The sequence below is a fragment of the Physeter macrocephalus genome, chromosome 9 (genome assembly GCF_002837175.3).
Source record: "Physeter macrocephalus isolate SW-GA chromosome 9, ASM283717v5, whole genome shotgun sequence".
In the NCBI taxonomy this organism is placed as follows: Eukaryota; Metazoa; Chordata; class Mammalia; order Artiodactyla; family Physeteridae; genus Physeter; species Physeter macrocephalus.
In genome coordinates, this window is record NC_041222.1 from 26,376,028 (window position 1) to 26,394,354 (window position 18,327).

Here is an 18,327-nt window from a genome sequence, read left to right on the forward strand (position 1 = left end):
CTTTCTCTGTCTGACTTATTTCGCTTAGCATAATACCCTCTAAATCCAACCATGTTGTCGCAAATGGCAAGATTTCATTCTTCTTTGTGGCCAAGTAATATTCCATTGTGTTTATGTACATCTTCGTTATCCATTGGTCTGTTGATGGGCACTTAGGTTGCTTCCATATCTTGGCTATTGTAAATAATGCTGCAATGAACATAAGGGTGCATATATCTTTTCAAATTAGTGTTTTTGTTTTCTTTGGCTAAATACCCAGGAGTGGAATTGCTGGATCGTATGTTAGTTCTATTTTTAATTTTTTTGAGGAATCTCCATACTGTTTTCCATAGTGGCTGCACCAACTTACATTGTTACTAATGCGGCACTAGGGTTCCCGTTTCTCCACATCCTCACCAACACTTATTTCTTGTCTTTTTGATGATGGCCATTCTGACAGGTGTAAGGTGATATCTCATTGTGGTTTTGATTTGCATTTCCCTGATTAGTGATGTTGAGCATCTTTTCATATGCCTATTGGCCATCTGTATGTCTTCCTTGGGGAAAAATATCTATTCAGATCTTCTGCCCTTTTTTAAATCGTCTTTTTAAAATGTTGAGTTGTATGAGTTCTTTGTATATTTTGGCTATTAATGCCTAACTGGATATCTCATTTGCAAATATCTTCTCCCATTCTGTAGGTGGCCTTTTTGTTTTGTTGATAAGTTTCCTTCACTGTGCAAATCTTTTTAGTTTGATGTAGTACCATTTGTTTATTTTTGCTTTTGTTTCCAAAAAAAGCCCCACTTTCTTAAAAGGCTAATATGTTTTCCAGAACAAACCACTTAAACCCAAACAGAAACTTTAAGTGTTTTAATTTTAAAAATGGCTCATAAAAAGGAATTTGTGTGGACAGAAAATAAGCTGTCTTTGGATTATTATAGGATAGTTTCTGGTGGGATAGACCCTATTAATATAAACTTTTTAATATTGGTGTACAGATTACTAATGAGAAACACCGTTTAAAAATCTTGTTTCCATGCAAATGTACTCCTACATTACAAAACCCTCATGGCTATATGAGAATATTCCTCTCAAGGGGCATGTGCAATATATTTTAAAATAATGCAATGATTTAATATTTCAGATTTAAAATTTTAAACCCTTTTGTTGTGGAATCAAACATTTAAGAAAAGGTCATACAACATAACTGTGCAGGTTTAAGAATTTTTATCATGAGAACACCTGCTGCAACCACCAAGTTAAGAAACAACACTGCCAGCAGCCCAGAAGCCAACCTGTGCCCTTCCGGGTCGTCACAACTCCCTCCTGAAGTTGACCACTTTCTTGACTCTTACGGTAATCACTTCCTTGCTTGCCTCTTTCCTCCATTGTTTATCTTTATTTGCGAAACTCTGTGTTGTGAGATTCATCCGTGTTGGTTCACGTGACTGTAGTTTGTTTACTCTCATTGCTGTACAGGTTTCCATTGCATGAATATATCACAGTTTTTTAGAAACATACATTTTACTATTAATGGACATGTAGGTTGTTTCTGGGTTTTAGTTATTACAAATAGTGCTGCTGTGAACATTCTTTACCAGTATCCTCCTGCACAAGCGCACACATCTTCAACACACTTGGAATTAACAAAAATGGAAACATTTTCACCATTCTGGCATATGAGTGGTATCTCATTGAGTTTTGAATTTGCATTTCCCTGTGTCCTAATGGGTTGAGCACCTTTTCATGTTGACTGGCCAGTTGGATTTCCTCTTCTGTGAAGTGTTTGTTCAAACGTATTGCCCATTTTGCTTCTGGATACTCTTTTGTTTATTGAATATATGTGATCTATTATTTTCTCTCTGTATATATATATATGTGTGTGTGTGTGTATATATATATGTGTATATATATATGTGTATATATATATATATATATGTGTGTATATATATATATATCCTCCAATCTGTGCTTTGCCTTTTCACCTTCATAATAACGTCTTTGATGAACAGGTGTTCTTCATTTTAATCTTGTCTAGTACAGTTGACCCTGGAACAACACAGGTTTGAACAGTGCAAGTCCACTTACAGATGGATTTTCTTCAATAGAAAATACTACAGTACTGCACCATCTCTGGATGGTTGAATCTGAAGATGTGGAACCACAGACACGGAGGAACTGCATATAGGAGAGCTGACTGTGAAATTACATGGGGATTTTCCACAGCAGGGAGAGTTGGTGCCCCTAAATGCCCTCCCCCCACCATGTTCAAGGGTCAACTGTATATCAATCTTTTCCTTTATTGTTAGCACTTTGTGCGTCCAGTTTGAAACATCTTTCCTGCTCCTGGATTATAAAGGTATTTTCCTGGGTTATCTTCCTGCAGTGGCCGTTCACGTTTAGGCTTTCAGTCCACCTGGACTTGACTTTTGAATATGGTATGAGGTGGGGGGCAAGTCTCTCTGTCAAACTGTCCCAGCACCAGATTAACTTTTCAGTTACATCCACAACTAATTGCTTTATTTTAAAAAGTAATAGAAACGCTCCTAAAGTTAGTGAAGTACAAACCACTTCTTTCTTATCTGTGGACAATTTGAAGATTTTTGTTATTTTTTTTTTGTTGTTATTAGGGAAAGAAACCATTATAAAAAAAACATTTACACTACTTTATTTCACTTAAACATTTGTGTGTCAGGATATTTTTACTTTATCATAAATGATTACTTAACACCATGTTCAAGGGTCAACTGTGTATCAGTCTTTTCCTTTATTGTTAGCACGTTGTGCGTCCAGTTGAAGACATCTTTCCTGCTCCTGGATTATAAAGGTATTTTCCTGGGTTGTCGTCCTACAGTGGCCTTTCCCCTTTAGGCTTTCAGTCCACCTGGACTTGACTTTTGAATATGGTGTGAGGTGGGGGACAAGTCTCATTTGTCTGTCTGTCAAACTGTCCCAGCACCAGATTAACTTTTCAGTTACATCAGCAACTAATGGCTTTATTTTAAAAAGTAATAGAAACACTCCTACTAAAGTTAGTGAAGTACAAACCACTTCTTTCTTATCTATGGGCAACTGGAAGATTTTTGTTGGTTTTTTTTGTTGTTGTTGTTAGGGAAAGAAACCATTATAAAAAACCATTTACACTACTTTATTTCACTTAAACATTCGTGTGTCAGGATATTTTTATTTTATCATAAATGATTACTTAAATCACTGGCATAAACATTCCTGAATTTTGAATCACTTTAATTATAAATATAAATATAAATTTTAAAAAGCTAGAAAGACAATTTCAATACATTTTACATGAAAAACTTGAAACATCTAGTCTTTACTTTCTTTCCGTTCTTACTTTTCCTAGATGTTCTCAACTAAAAATAAGCAAATGACTAAAAACTTTTATCTCTAGCCTGGTCTTCTCCCCTGAAACCCACTCCATATTTCCAATAGTTTATGCATATCTTCACGCAGAGGTCTACTAGCTTAAATTCAGTATATGTTCAAAATCAAAAATTTAGGCTTCCCAGTCAAACTGAGTAAGGGGTCACCATCCTAGAGCTCACAAGAGCCGCTTGGGTGCATCTTTTCCCAACGCCACATTCAGTGAGGTCACATTGTTAGCTGGAACGAAACAGCAGTAGGAATATTTACAACATGGGAATCGTCAGACACTACAAATCAAGGCTCCCTCCCCGCATGACCCCCACACACCCACCAGAACCAGCTGTCAAACATTTACTGGGATATGACTGGATAGAGAGATGACTAAGACCCCTCCCTCCCTCAAGGAGCTCATGATCTAGTTGGGGTGACTGGCACAGACAACTAGTTATACGCTATGAAGCTCAGTGAGATCTGGGCAGCACGAGGGGCATAGTCAAAGTACAGTGCAGTAGGAGGGGCACCAGGGAAGGCTTCATGGACAGCCTGGGAGGTCAGGGAGGATACTGACAAACAAAAATGGTGGGGAGAAAATGGGCTGCAGGCTGAGGGAAAAGAATAAGAGTGGTCTGGAGGGAAGTGAGGCTTCCTTTAGAGTATCAGCAGTCCTAGATGAACATGCATGGGGTTTGGGAAGGTCCAGTGTGGCTGGCGCAAGTAGTAGACAGGGAGGTTGGGCAGGGAGACTGTAAAGGCCTGCGTTTTCAGTCCAGACTCTCTGGGCAATAAACCACTCAAGATTTGGGGTGATCTGAGGTGATCAGGATGTGCTGGTTTGCCTGGGCTGTTCCTCCAGCAGCACCACTAGCAATGCTGATGGGCTAAAGACTCGGGAGAGACTTCACATGGTGTGGTGACCACCTGCTTTGGGACCCACCACTACCCCAAGGTAGGGTTAAGTCACGGAATTCTCAGTCTAGCTGGAGAAGAACCGAGCACCACAAGGAAGACAACATGAATAGAAAGGGAAACTCTTCACCTTAAGATCATAAAGCCTAGAAATGATAAGACAGTCAGTTTTTGTATTGATAAACATTTTTATTCTAATATTATAGTAATAATTCAAGTGCAATTCTCTTTGAAAAGTCAACTCTGTTAAAACTTGTTAAATATCTTTCATCTAACACAAGCATATTCTTTTCAATCCCGCACAGCAGTCAGAGCCATGTAGCAGAGGTAAGATTTTTTTTTTAAAGCCTACTACATTTTGTTATTGCTAAAAAAATCTGAATTAGTTGTCAAGGTCTCAGAAGCAGTGATTAATTGACTTTTGAAAGCTCTACCAGATACTCTGACATAAAATCATGAATCCAGATATCTGTGTCTGGCAGCGATGTGTCCACTAAATAGACCACTACTTTCCGGTCCCAAGGGTTAGTGTTTTCTATAACTGTCTGCACCAATGCCACCAGAGGTTTCTTCTCCACATGATTTCGAAACACCATCGAAGCCTCCTCAGACCACTGGCTGCACTTCACTCCTAAGAGGAAGGGAGTTCGCAGATCAGTGAGGGGTCAAATGAGCCTTTCTTTGATCCGTTATAATGGAAAACTATTTAGTCAGTCCCAAAGTAGTTACACACCAGCTTAGACTTGCCTAACTGAAAAACAGATGCTGAACAATCTTACAACAGTCTTGCTTATAGTTTTTCTATTCTGAATGGGGTTATTTCTGTAAACCTTCACCTACAGACACAAATTTCATTTGAGATTTAATGCTGTGCTATAAAGTGAAGTTATAATAATGACTGCCCATTTCTGTAAAGTATATGTAGATATAGACTGATGGAGAATGAAATATCATTATCAATGACATTTCTCTTATTTACAGATTTTTTTCCCTGATGAACCAGATATAGTAAAAAAGGAAAAGAAGAAGAAGAAGAAGAATTAATACACTTAACAGTATTTAAAATTACATACATCACCATGGTAAAAGCACTGGATTGAAAGCCTGGAGACTCAGTTACTATTCCCAGCTCTTCCTCTATCAAATGGTATGATCTTGGGGAAACCAGTTGATTTCTCAGGCCTCAGTTTACTTCTTGTAAAATAAAGTGGTTAGACCAGATGAATTTTAAGTCCCATGCATTTCTAAATCCCCATGACTTTTAAACTTGAGAGCTCAAGTTAGAGAATTCTGAATTAGGTTTTAAAACAAAACTGAGACAAGAATATGTATTTTTCAAGAAGTATTATTAAACTAACATAAGTTCATATGTTAGATTAGATATATAAATTATGCCCCATAGTGATGAACGTCTGGGAGTTTCACATATAATTTAAAAGACCTTTTGGTGTAGTGAGTGGTCTAAATTCTTTGATTACTAAGAATTTCCCATGAGAGAAGCCTAGAACTGTCTATAAGCTGCTGCTTCAGTGCCTGTAACAGAGCCTGAGCCTCCCAGCACTGGCACGAATTCAGTGAAATGAAGCGGCTGTAGAGTCCCCTGCACAGGGAGCACCAGTGACTGTGGCCATGAAGCCGGGGTGGGGATGATGAGGCCATGCGATCCTCCCTCACAGAGACCCCTTCACTGGGCCATTTGATTGTCATGTTTAACAAAATGTGTTGTTAGAAAAACCTGAACGTTAAAAAGCGAAAATGGGGCTTCCCTAGTGGAGCAGTGGTTGAGAGTCCACCTGCCGATGCAGGGCACGCAGGTTCGTGCCCCGGTCTGGGAGGATCCCACGTGCCGCGGAGCGGCTGGGCCCGTGAGCCATGGCCGCTGAGCCTGCGCGTCCGGAGCCTGTGCTCCGGATGAGAGGCCCGCGTACCGCAAAAAAAAAAAAAAAAAAGTGAAAATGAAAAATGTAACCATTAATTCTGAAGAAACCATTTAGAAGTTTGAGTTCAAAGCAGATCAGTGATAGTCATGCCATGTGTAAGATGCCATTTTTGGTTCATATCTGTCTACCATGGGAGTTTCCTTTGAGTTCTAGTAGGAGAGACAAAGAAACTGGCAAACACTTCAAAATAAGGCCATCTCTCTCTCCCTCTCTTTCTACCTATCTATCTATCTATCTACATATATATATCTTCAATAAACACTGTCAATAAGAAGAATTTATATACATAATTTCTCTCATTTCTGAGATCAAGTCAGTTCTGCCACTGCTAAGTGTATGGGGTGAGCGGGGCGTGAGGAATGAGGGCTGCACATGTGGTCACAACTCGCCCTATCCCAGCACAGCAGGACCTCCAGACAACTGGAGGTGTAGGCACCCCTCAGCCCTCTTGGCCTCTGCACCTTCTGCTCATGGGGACAGCTCTCTGGGTGGAGCTTCAGCTAGGCACCCATGCTACCTACTGGTAGAGGGCACACAGATATCTGCACTGCCTTCACAAAAGATAAAACAAATCTCATCAGACAGTATCATAAAGAAGTACCATTCTACACCTGTTAACTCAGCTCCTCAGATTTTATGACAGTCAGTAGGCTGGTGTGAGTGTGATGAAATCAAAAACTTGTGTGTTGTTAGTTGCAGTGCAAATGGAAACTCATTTGGCCATGAAAATGGTCATAGTCTACGACCCAGGAGTGTTTTATAATTGTGAAAGTCCATTACGTAGATGCATTATAATTCCTGCAATAAATTATGAAATATTAATCGCACAATGTTCTCCTCCTGTTGGTTATTTGTCTCATTGTTTCCATTTGTTTTTTTTGGCTAATATATGTAGCTGTGGATTTTTTTCCTCAATACTACAATAAAAGTGTAAACAACCTAAATGTTCAACAATAGGGAAACAATGATTAAACAGAATATTTTGCAGCTATTAAGAATTGTTATCAGGACCATCAAACAACCACCCAAAAAGTAATAGTGTGAAAGCAGAATGCAATACTGTACCTGTACGAAGATTATAGTTTTAGAAAAATACTCATACATGAAACCAGAGACAGAAAGGAATATGGAAAAACAGAAATAGCAGATATAGTGGAAGGGCATGACCTTGAGAGATCATTAAAATTCATCAATAGGCCAATGATTCTGTACCCAGGACAAAACGACAATATATACTACTGTTGTGTCATGAGTCCAAATTCCCCAGAAGTTACCTGCTAGTTGAGCTGTGACTGCTTGAAACGGCAACTTTCGGAACATGTCCACTAGGGGCTGCACTTTCCTTATGTTGACTAATTCGTGCTTGCCATAGTCCAGCTCATACACGGACACCAGTCCATTGGTCAGGATTCCTTTTAAAAGCACCCTGTACCACCTAGATGAGCATTGGAGTAAAAAGGAAGAAAAAAATGCACAAAGTCAACACCTGCTTTAAGGGCAACATTTTTTTTTTTTTGCGTTACGCGGGCCTCTCACTGTCGTGGCCTCTCCCGTTGCGGAGCACAGGCTCCAGACGTGCAGGCTCAGCGGCCATGGCTCACAGGCCTAGCCGCTCCGCGGCATGTGGGATCTTCCCGGACCAGGGCACGAACCCGCGTCTCCTGCATCGGCAGGCCGACTCTCAACCACTGCGCCACCAGGGCAACCCCAACGTTTTTTGATAAAAAGAAAAATTAATACAAATGTTATTTACTAAAATATAAAACTATGATGTTGTAGAAGTTTTTAAAGAGACTGCTTCTTCTTTTTCCAAAGGTTACTATTCTCTGCTTTGTCACTGGCTCATTTGATGGAATTTGTTCACTCAATACCCTTTTACAGGCCTCATGGAGCTAATAAGGGAAAACCACCACTAAGCAGGAGGAAACAGGGCCACAGAGGACAATCAGGACAAGGCTAGCAGATCCCTTCACTTTGACGGGGAGACAGGAAATGGCCACACTTTGGGGACAAGGTCCCTGTGTGGAAGATGGAAAGAGAGAAGCAAGCGGGACTAGGTATGAAGAATGCATTAATTCAGGGACTTCCAGGCAAGATACTTTGGGGCTATCCAGGTAGCATCTGGACTAAAGGTCTGGAGCTCAAGAGAATGGTTGAAGCAGGAGACACAGATTAGAGTTGGTAGGGGGGAAGGTCATCAAAATAAAGGTAGTTTATGAAGCTATGAGAGAGAATGAGAATGCTTCAGCAGAGAATGTTTGAAAGAAAGTGAAGTGAGGACAGAATCCTGGGAAACACAAAAATTTAAGGCAAAGGAAGCTTACCCAGTAAAAGGAGACTGAGGACTAGAAGGTAGGTGGCAGCAGGAGGTGCTGAAAAGAGTGATGCTGCAGAAACCAAGAGACAAGTAGTGTAAAGCATCCCATGTTACAGGAAGGTCAACTAGGATTTAGAGTTAAAAGAAGCCACTGGACTTGGTAATGAGCTCTGTATCTTTAATAAGAATGGTTTCGGGACTTCCCTGGTGGTGTAGTGGTTCAGAATCCACCTGCCAATGCAGGGGACACGGGTTCGATCCCTGGTCCAGGAAGATCCCACTTGCTGCGAAGCAACTAAGCCCGTGCACCACAACTACTGAGCCTGCGCTCCAGAGCCCGTGAGCCACAACTACTGAGCCCTTGTGCCACAGCTACTGAGGCCCACGTGCCTAGAGCCTGAGCTCCGCAACATGAGAAGCCACCACAATGAGAAGCCTGCTCACTGCAACGAAGAGTAGCCCCTGCTCACAGCAACTAGAGAAAGCCCACGCGCAGCAACGAAAACCCAATGCAGCCAAAAATAAATAAATAAATAAATTTATTTTTTTTAAAAAAAGCTACAAAGAGGCCAACTTCAAACACTGTATATAATTGGGGGGTTCTGGGAGGAACTCTAGAAACCTTCAGATAAGCCCAAAGTGAAGCAAGCAATTATCCATGAATCACAGAGACAACAGGGACACAGAAAGGTATCATAATAAGTACATGAGATTTGGGGGCCAAAGAGACCTGAGCTGGAGTTCCACTGAGCCATTTTTCAGTCATGTCAACTCTGGGCTCTTTATTTAACCTCTCTGTGCCTCAGTTATCTCATGTGTAATGTTTAGTTTTAATTTACTTGTAGAAATAATACATATGAAGTGCCTAACACATTAATTTGGCATATAACAGGCAGTTGGCAAATGGCAGCCATTACTATAAGTATTCTTAAAATGAAGATAAGCTGTGCAAATAAGAATTTTAGATTAATTTGAAGAGAAATTTCCATATGTGGAAATGCCAGTTTGGTGCAGGCTGCTAATTCATATAAGTGTAAAAGGAGATAAAAACATTTGGTTTCCACCAATATCACTGTCTTTAAACTGTACAAGGCAAATGATTGATGGTCTGTGCTTTTAGTCTATAAATAAGAGGTACAGAGCTGCGAGGAGAGAACCATCAGGAAACCTATGTGCTGCATTTCTATTTAGCTTTCAACTTTCAAAACTAACAGCTTAAATAAAGGCTTCAGTTTTGAGTACATTACCAATTTCAGTGCAAGGCTGCATGTGGATCACCTGGAGAGTTTACTTAAAACACAGATTCTGGGGTTCTACTGCCAGAGATTCTGACTCAGGAGGCCTGGGGTGAGCAAGGGGAATCTGTATTTTTAATAGGCTGCCCAGGTTATTCTTAAATTGGGATAGATTTGGAAATCACTGTAATCAAAACTGTACCTGAAATTCCTAAATCTTAACTTACCAGAGCTGGGAACAAGGTTTAGTAAATAGTCCTGGGTTGTAAGCAAGACAGAAGCTCTAAACACTTTACATTGATTCAGTTCATAAAGTTTCAAAAAATATCAGATAATCTGTTCCCATATATGACATCCCTTGATTATCTGGGACAAATTAACTGATTAAAGCCCCAGAGTCCTGAGGCAGAACTGTTCGACCCATGGGGGAGTAGGGGTGGAGTCTGAAATCCCACACTACAGATCTCCAGTGTTCAGAGATCTTTACATGATCCTTCTCTCCAAGTGGCACCTCCCCACCACTAATTATCATTAATCTGCTCCTCAGATAAGAGTTAGCATTAGCTTGCCTTTAACTGTGATTAAACTATCCAATAACAAAGAGTTCTGATGAGGCAAACTGGAACCCATTTATGCTTATGATTGTAAATAACATGACATAGTAAAAATATTTTTTAAAGATGAAAAGCTTGTGACATATAAGTTGAATGCTTTTTAGAATGAGAGCTATTATACTTTTCACTTTTAAGAGCTGAAAATTAGTTTTTTTCCTCCCATAAAAATAACAAAATTTTATAAGTACCTATACTTGCTATCTTAAGAATGAATGAAAGCATTTTATAGAAAAAAAATAAGCAGTTGACCTTTTAAATTGAGTTCTGGGGGGTGTGTATGTATGTCTGTGTGTTGGGACAGGGAGGGTAGGGGGAGAGATTGTTCTTTTTGTTCAGCATTGTCAAATAAGCTGGCACATTTCCTCTAAGAAAGCCAGCAAAGGGAAGGGGGAGGGGGGAGCTTGTGCCATTGTCCAGGGCTTCCTGGAATGAGCGCATAGCTTGAGGAGCTTGGGCTTCCTTGGGTTGGAACCAGCACATCCTGGGGGCTTCTGGAGAGGAGAGTGTGGATCCAAATGTGCAAATGTGAGAAAACAGACTGAAAGTGCTAAAACAAATGTAAGGAATTATGATTCTCACTGTCCAAAGGCCAAAGAGCTGTGAAATAGGCACTGTTGCACCTTATAAAGGGTGGCACAAGCTCTCTAGAAAACAACTGACTGCATATATCAAAAATCCTGTAATCTTTAAACAAGTGATTTCTCTTCTAGGAATCTATCTCATAAATACATAATCAGAGAGCTGAACAAAGATTTAAGTTCAACATTATTTGTAACAGTGAAAAATCTGGGAGAAAAAAAACCTACAAAAGAAAATGATAAGTAAATTATGATTTCTCTATATGATGGAATATTTAGCCATTAAAATGTTTATGAAGAAATCTCAACACATGGAAAAGTGTTCACAGAATTATGTTAAGTGAAAAAAGTAGGTATGAAATTACATATAGCAGGGCTTCTCTGGTGTCGCAGTGGTTAAGAATCCGCCTGCCAATGCAGGGGACACGGGTTCGATCCCTGGTCCGGGAAGATCCCACAGGCCGTGGGGCAACCGGGCCCGTGAGCCACAACTACTGAGCCTGCCTGTCTGGAGCCTGTGCTCCGCAACAAGAGAGGCCGCGACAGTGAGAGGCCCGCGCACTGCGATGAAGAGTGGCCCCTGCTCGCTGCAACTAGAGAAAGCCTTTACACGGAAACGAAGACCCAACACAGCCAAAAATAAATAAATAAATAAAATAAAAATAAATAAATTTAAAAAATAATTGGCAAAAAAAAATTATATATAGTAATATACCAATTTATAAATATGTATAGGAAAAAAACTAGAAGAAATACATAAATAGTTTAACAAGGGTTATGTTGGTTGTCTGACTTTCTTATACTTTTTTATATTTTCTAAATTATCTCCAATAAACATCTTATTTTTAAAATTTAGAAAGTCATTAAATAAAAAACATTATTCCCTAAATAAAAAAATATTTTTCTCATAGGAAAGTAGAAAAAATATTTAAACATTCACTTTAGATATAATTAGGTTTTTAACAGGACTAGGGTCATTATATTTTTAGATAAATGACATCATTTTAAATATTAGAAAATTGCACAATTCATTGGTCTCATTTCACATTCAAAATTCCCATTTGTGCAGTTCCAAGTCCCCCTGCAGGGATTAAGGACTTTTGGTATCATTCTACACATTTTTCTTAGGAGGAGTATAAAAGGTTCTGTCTGTCCAAGGACCTACTTATTTTCCACTTTCGCAGCATACACTTGGTCTTTCTCCACTGCCACATGGCGCTCCTCAGACACACTGTAATAAAGAATCATCTCTTCCATCAGAACTTCCAGCTTATGTATCTCTTGCCACGGCTGGACGACAAAGTAGCCTGGGTGACAGGCCACTGGCACGTACACATCCATGTGTTCCCCTGGCTTGGACAAGTGGACAGGAAGTGGCAGTTCCTCCATGGAGAAAGAGCTGGTGTGGTCTACCAACGACTTTTTGAGGATATCCGAGAGGCTCCTTCTGAAATTCTCTCCAGTGTTGCCCAAAATGGGGGTGTTCGCACTTTTGCTGTTGCGGGAGCTAGCTCCACTGGATATGGCACTCAGAAACACATCCTTCTGATGCTTCCACAAGTCTGCGTTTGTAATCTGGCGATTGATACTGCGGTGAGGATCGGGGAAGTTCTTGGGGGTAAATAAATAAATATGTGCGATCCCTCTGGTTTCATCCACTTTTGTAACCTTTGGAAAACACACAAAACCAACTTAAAGAAATCCAAGTTCACACTGAATTCCGAGGTGGTTATAATATTAACTTTAAATATTATAAAACAGTATTTTGCAAAGAACCCAACTTGCTAAAATCATTTTATTTGAGGTCAGATGAATTATCTATCACAGCTGTAGCAATGAATAAGCTCGTAGGTCCAAGTAGTCTAGAAACCAGCGGCAAGCTTATGGAAATGAAAAATTTACTAACCTCTAAAAACTGAGAATATCTATGACTGGCTAGAGGTCATCATCACTGAGAGGAAGTGATTCTATATATCATGATTAATTTTTTTATATTAATGACATGTTAAAACACTCAAAGAAGAAAGAGTAAACCCAATGAATCCCCATGTGCTCATCATCCAACTTCAACAATAAAAAATAATAAAAACGGCAAAATGTCCTATAAGAATTCTGCTTAATGCTGGTGTACCCTCAGACAGGGAAGGGAAAGAAAAAGCTTTGACCTTCACCATACCCTTTGGGATCTTTGGTCCAAAGTCCTTGTTTGGTCCTAATATCTGCTCTCACCCCTCTCCCTTTCCCCCAGTTACATGAGAGGAGAGGCACCTTGGGAGAAAAAGAGGAAGAAAGCTCCACTGAATAGGCCAAAATTACAGTCACCATTTTGCACCTTTTGCCCAGGAGACCTCTGATTACCTGGCTACCTTTTTCTGTCAGAGGGGTGAATGTCTGTATGGGAGCACCACACGCTGATAACTGGACTGTGCTGCTGTGTGTCCCAAAGGGCTGGGTGACTGTTAATTCTTCTCATCAGCTCCTCTGGTTTATCTTAGGAATAACAAAAATAAGACACTTCTAGCCACATCTATCTTTTACCAAATTGGGCTAGAAATGAAAGGCAGGAACACAGGCATGAAGACAAGGAGACACCAGCAAGGCAATCCTTCTAAAGTAATTTACTTTAAAAGCTTTTCTTCTAGTAAGCAGGAGTCTATTTAAATTCATTCTTTGGAGGGCTAATGAAGTACTGACTGCTAATTCATTTTGATATTTATGGTACAGAAACACCGTTTCAAAAATCAACCATTAAAAAGATTTTTATTGACTACCCAATACCCTGGGCTTTAGCAGCTGAAAATGTAGCTGAGAAAACAATATTCATGTGGCAATTGAAGAATATAAACTGGTATATAACTGTGTGATTGCACATGATAAACCCTAGAGGAGAATGAAGATAGGAAAATCAGTGTGGGCTAGAATAAGTGAGAGGTCTTCATGAAGATATTTCTCAAGGACATTTCAGTGTTAACATTGTTAAATGCTTATATAAAATGATAACGCTATTTACATCAGTTAAAATAGAGAAATATTATCTTACATTTTTATTCTTGGAAATATGAGCAGTGTTTTTGATATGAAGATGCAAGAGTGTGAAAAAGAAACACGCTAGTGAAAGAAATAAAGCAGTTTAAATAAGTTTTAGGAAGGGACAAAAACCAAGATTACAAGCAAATATTTGTTTATAATCCATTTTACTTTAGGGATAAAAAAAAGAAATACCGGACTTATTTAAATGGTCTTTAAAAACATTTATCAAGAGATACATGGTCCTCTGTTGCAGACTTAATTCCTTATCATGGAGAAAAATAGGAGCACAGAACTATCTGCTACCTTATTAATAATCAAAAAATTATATAAAGGGTTTAAAAATAACACTGGAGATATAGGATAAATTCTTAAATAAAAATTAAACCATCAAATATCTTATAACTACACATGTAACCAACCTCCTGACTATAAAAGTGTGTCGGAGGTGAAAGCATCAGTTTACAGTAAGATAAAATTCTTTCACAAAAACAAGTGGAAAAAAAAAAGTGAGTCCTTCTGGCTGACAGCCCCCTTTTATCAAGACCAATAAGATAACTAACCTTAATGCTACAGTCTGAGCAATTCAAAACAGAATCTCTTAGCCAAAGCACAGCATCTGGTGTCCACATGCCAATAGACTGTGGAAGATCTGCTAAACAGCACTTTATAGCCTGAAAAGAAAACACAATGGAAAAGAGGACACACCATCTTAAAACAGGTACTTATGAGTAGTGTCAATATTATTTTCCTACAAGTCAAATGTTGCCAAGATAGAGAGCAAGCAACAGCAATAGCTAATAATGACAATCACAGTTCTCGGGCTGGAGCATCTGCTATGTTCCTGATCTATTTATACTACTACCATTGTCTTTACTCCTATCATGAGCCAGGGTTATACCAGGCACGTCACATACTTCTCACCCTACAATACTTCTGCATGGCAGGCCAGTGTTGTGATCTCATTTTACAGACGGTGAAACAGACTCAGAGATACTAACCTGTGGAAGATCACAAAGTCGTGAAGACAAGATTGGGACTTATATCTAGGTCTTCCCTCTATGCCCAACTAAAAAAAAAAATGAAGTGTCATTTGGATGAAATCTGACTCCTGTTGTAAAAATCTCTGTGGAGGCTTCCTGCTGAATGAAGCATTTCCTGAGTACCCCAGGCATTTGTACTTACCTTTTGAAGGAGGTTGTAATGAGAATTAAGGAGGGAAAGAAAAACTAAAACCCAGTGATACCTAAAAGCGTCATTTTCCCTGATGCTTTTTACCTCCCACCATCACTGCACAAGCTTCTGCAGAATGGCTACATCAGGGAGGAAAAGGTAACCCCAGGGACTCCCCCCAGTCTCATGGAAACCTTTGAATTGATGGAGGCAATTTTATGCAGGAGATGAAACTTACTTCCAGGATTCCTAGATTTCTTCTTTCCTCTCTGAGCCCCAACCTCCCTGTCATACACCCTCCCTTCATCCTTGGGGGCTCCACGTCTCCCACTGTGCCCCCTGCATGAGGCACCTTTCTGGGTGGGGAGGAGGTCACTTAGAGCAAAGAGAGCAGACTACTAGTGCAGGTGCCAGGTGGGCAAAGAGGGAGTGAGGCGGGCCAGCTGGGGCCTGCGCACTGGAGAGCACAAGCCCTGCAGAGGAGAATGTCACTTCCCAAGCTCCCACAGAGCACTGTCCCATAAAGGGGACTGCTCAATAGAGTCATGTTTTCTAGTTTGTCAAGAGAAGCTAGAAGCAGACAACTAATTCACATTTTAAAACACTATATGAGCCAAGGGCCCAGACCCAATATTCATGGGTCAGCCTTGGCCAACAGGCCATCAGTTTGCTACTCTGAACCTCTTGGGGAGATGCTGTCAGCCAGAGGCTTGCCCTAGCTGGTTTTAAAGGTTCCCCCAACTTCACATCTATCAAATAAAAAATCAAGATAAGATTAATAGAAAAAATTATAGCGGCTTTTACCAAGAAAGTACACCTGTGTAACTTTCAGACAGTCAAAAGCAGTGGGACAGATCACCCATCTCCTCCAGCTCCGGAAACCTTTTCTAGGTAAGGCTGGCCCTAGATGGATGTTCTAACAAAGGGTACAGAGGCCAGAGGTGTTATCAAGTGAAAGCAGCACTTAAAGGTCTAACAATTTTCAATATTATGCTGTGCAGCAATAAGAAAAAATGTGATTCTGAAAATTGGCTTGAACTCAAGTTAAACAGCTTCTCTGTAATAGTCATTTTAGGAAAGGGAACAGTGACTGCAGTGAGAGAAATTATAAAAGCCATGCTAATTATGGTCAAGTACTTTTTATTCACTGAGTTTTGATACATAAGACATCTTCTGGTAAATATAGGTCAAGAGGCCCCTTGAAATTATAGAATGTTGAACAATTTTATTTTCAAAGCATGATGGATTTCTGTACAAACTCTACTTCTCCTAAGTAGGAAATAGTTATTAATAATTTTAATTAATTCAAAATAATTCAAACTTCTTATCATCTTGAATTTTTATCAAGAGAGGAAGGATAGACTGAAGTTAATCTTTTCACTAAAATCTATGAGGAGAAGGTTAAATATAAACATATATCCGAAGAGAATGGTTACCTAATTAAATAAAGAACTCTGGAAGTAAATATTTACATATAATATCCTGAAACTGTGTAGAAGCCAGCACTGGCATCTAATTATTAAAGTGGAACCTCTAACTGGACAACATAACCTGATGACTCAACATGGTTGAAAACAGACATTTATCAAACAATATTCTGTAAGTCTGACTGGTCTTGTCTAAGCAAAATTTTACATCTGAAAACCAGTGAGCCACCATTTGGATCATTTCCAATTTTGTTAAACTCAATCATCATCAAAAACTGAGACAGCATCTCACAATGTGATTATGAACACATCCAAATCCCTTTCAGCCAATCTCCTAGGCTTGTAACATATAGTACCTGAGGTGGTACTGCAATCATCTCTTGGAGAAACCGAGGGGGAATTTCCCTGAGCTCGGACACTTTCACAGACGTCACAGTGCCAGAGTCCAGGAATTGAACATCAAGAGCCCGGCTGCTGTGAACATTCGTGATCTGCAATGAGACAAGTGTTGGCTGATTTATTAGCATATCCAAAAGGCCAAAATGCTTCTGTGCAATTACATTTTGTACAACTCTAAAATGCATATAAAAAGCAACAAAAACTATCAGTGCTGATTAAATTTTCTCTTATTTTAAAATGTACTTATTTACCAAATAGATATTCTTTTATAGCAGAACTGATTTCAACATCTTGTTGTTAATTCATAAATATAGTAATAATTACTATGTTTTCAATTCTAGGATACTACAGATTGTAAAACAATTTGATACATTATATACTGCTGATCATAAGATATAGTCTGTTCTACAAAATATTAGTATGTGAGGAAAAAAAGAAAACTACTGAGACTTAGCAATGAGGAAATAATAGAGAGAATTTAGAGACAGAATTTTACTTGTAGTAGGTAAATACTATGTTTTTTTTTTTTTAGAGTTAAACTTGGTCTTTCTTTTAAAATTAATTAATTATTTTTGGCTACGTTGGGTCTTCATTGCTGCACGCGGGCTTTCTCTAGTTGCGGCGAGTGGGGGCTACTCTTTGTTGCGGTGCACGGGCACCTCATTGCAGTGGCTTCTCCTGTTGCGGAGCATGGGCTCTAGGTGCGTGGGCTCAGTAGTTGTGGCTTGCAGGCTCTAGAGCGCGGGCTCAGTAGTTGTGGCTCGCGGGCTCTAGAGCCCAGGGTCCGTAGTTGTGGTGCACGGGCTTAGACGCTCTGCGGCATGTGGGATCTTCCTGGACCAGGGCTTGAACCCGTGTCCCCTGCATTGGCAGGCGGATTCTTAACCACTGCTCCACCAGGGAAGTCCCAATACTATGTATTTTTAAAACATGACACATTTTGGTATTTTATAGCTTAGTCAGAAAGACCAATGATACTTTGTGTCATTTGTCAAAAATGGGAACATCATTAATCATTAGAGAAATGCAAATCAAAACTACAATGAGACATCATCTCACACCGGTCAGAATGGCCATCATCAAAAAATGGAATACTACTGGGCGTAAAAAGGAACGAAACTGAGTTATTTGTAGTGAGGTGGATGGACCTAGAGACTGTCATACAGAGTGAAGTAAGTCAGAAAGAGAAAAACAAATACCGTATGCTAACACATATATATGGAATCTAAAAAAAAAAAAAAAAAGAAAAAGGAAAAAAAAATGGTCAGAAGAACCTAGGGGCAAGATGGGAATAAAACACAGACCTACTAGAGAATGGACTTGAGGATACGGGGAGGGGGAAGGG

At 39.5% G+C, this 18,327-nt stretch overlaps 1 protein-coding gene across 2 annotated transcripts in view; it reads right to left on the reverse strand.

Moving 5' to 3' along the window:
- Window positions 1-4,477: 4,477 nt before the first annotated feature.
- TDRD7 (tudor domain containing 7) overlaps window positions 4,478-18,327 on the reverse strand; it is a 90,449-nt gene continuing 76,599 nt past the window's right edge. For both annotated transcript variants that reach the window (XM_007110590.4, XM_007110588.4), the window contains 5 exons: window positions 16,940-17,074; window positions 14,547-14,657; window positions 12,122-12,624; window positions 7,487-7,647; window positions 4,478-4,903 (listed from right to left, as the gene is read on the reverse strand). In XM_007110590.4, the coding sequence (XP_007110652.2) occupies window positions 4,683-4,903; window positions 7,487-7,647; window positions 12,122-12,624; window positions 14,547-14,657; window positions 16,940-17,074 (1,131 nt within the window). In that variant the 3' untranslated portion in view covers window positions 4,478-4,682. The remainder of the gene's footprint in view (window positions 4,904-7,486; window positions 7,648-12,121; window positions 12,625-14,546; window positions 14,658-16,939; window positions 17,075-18,327) is intronic.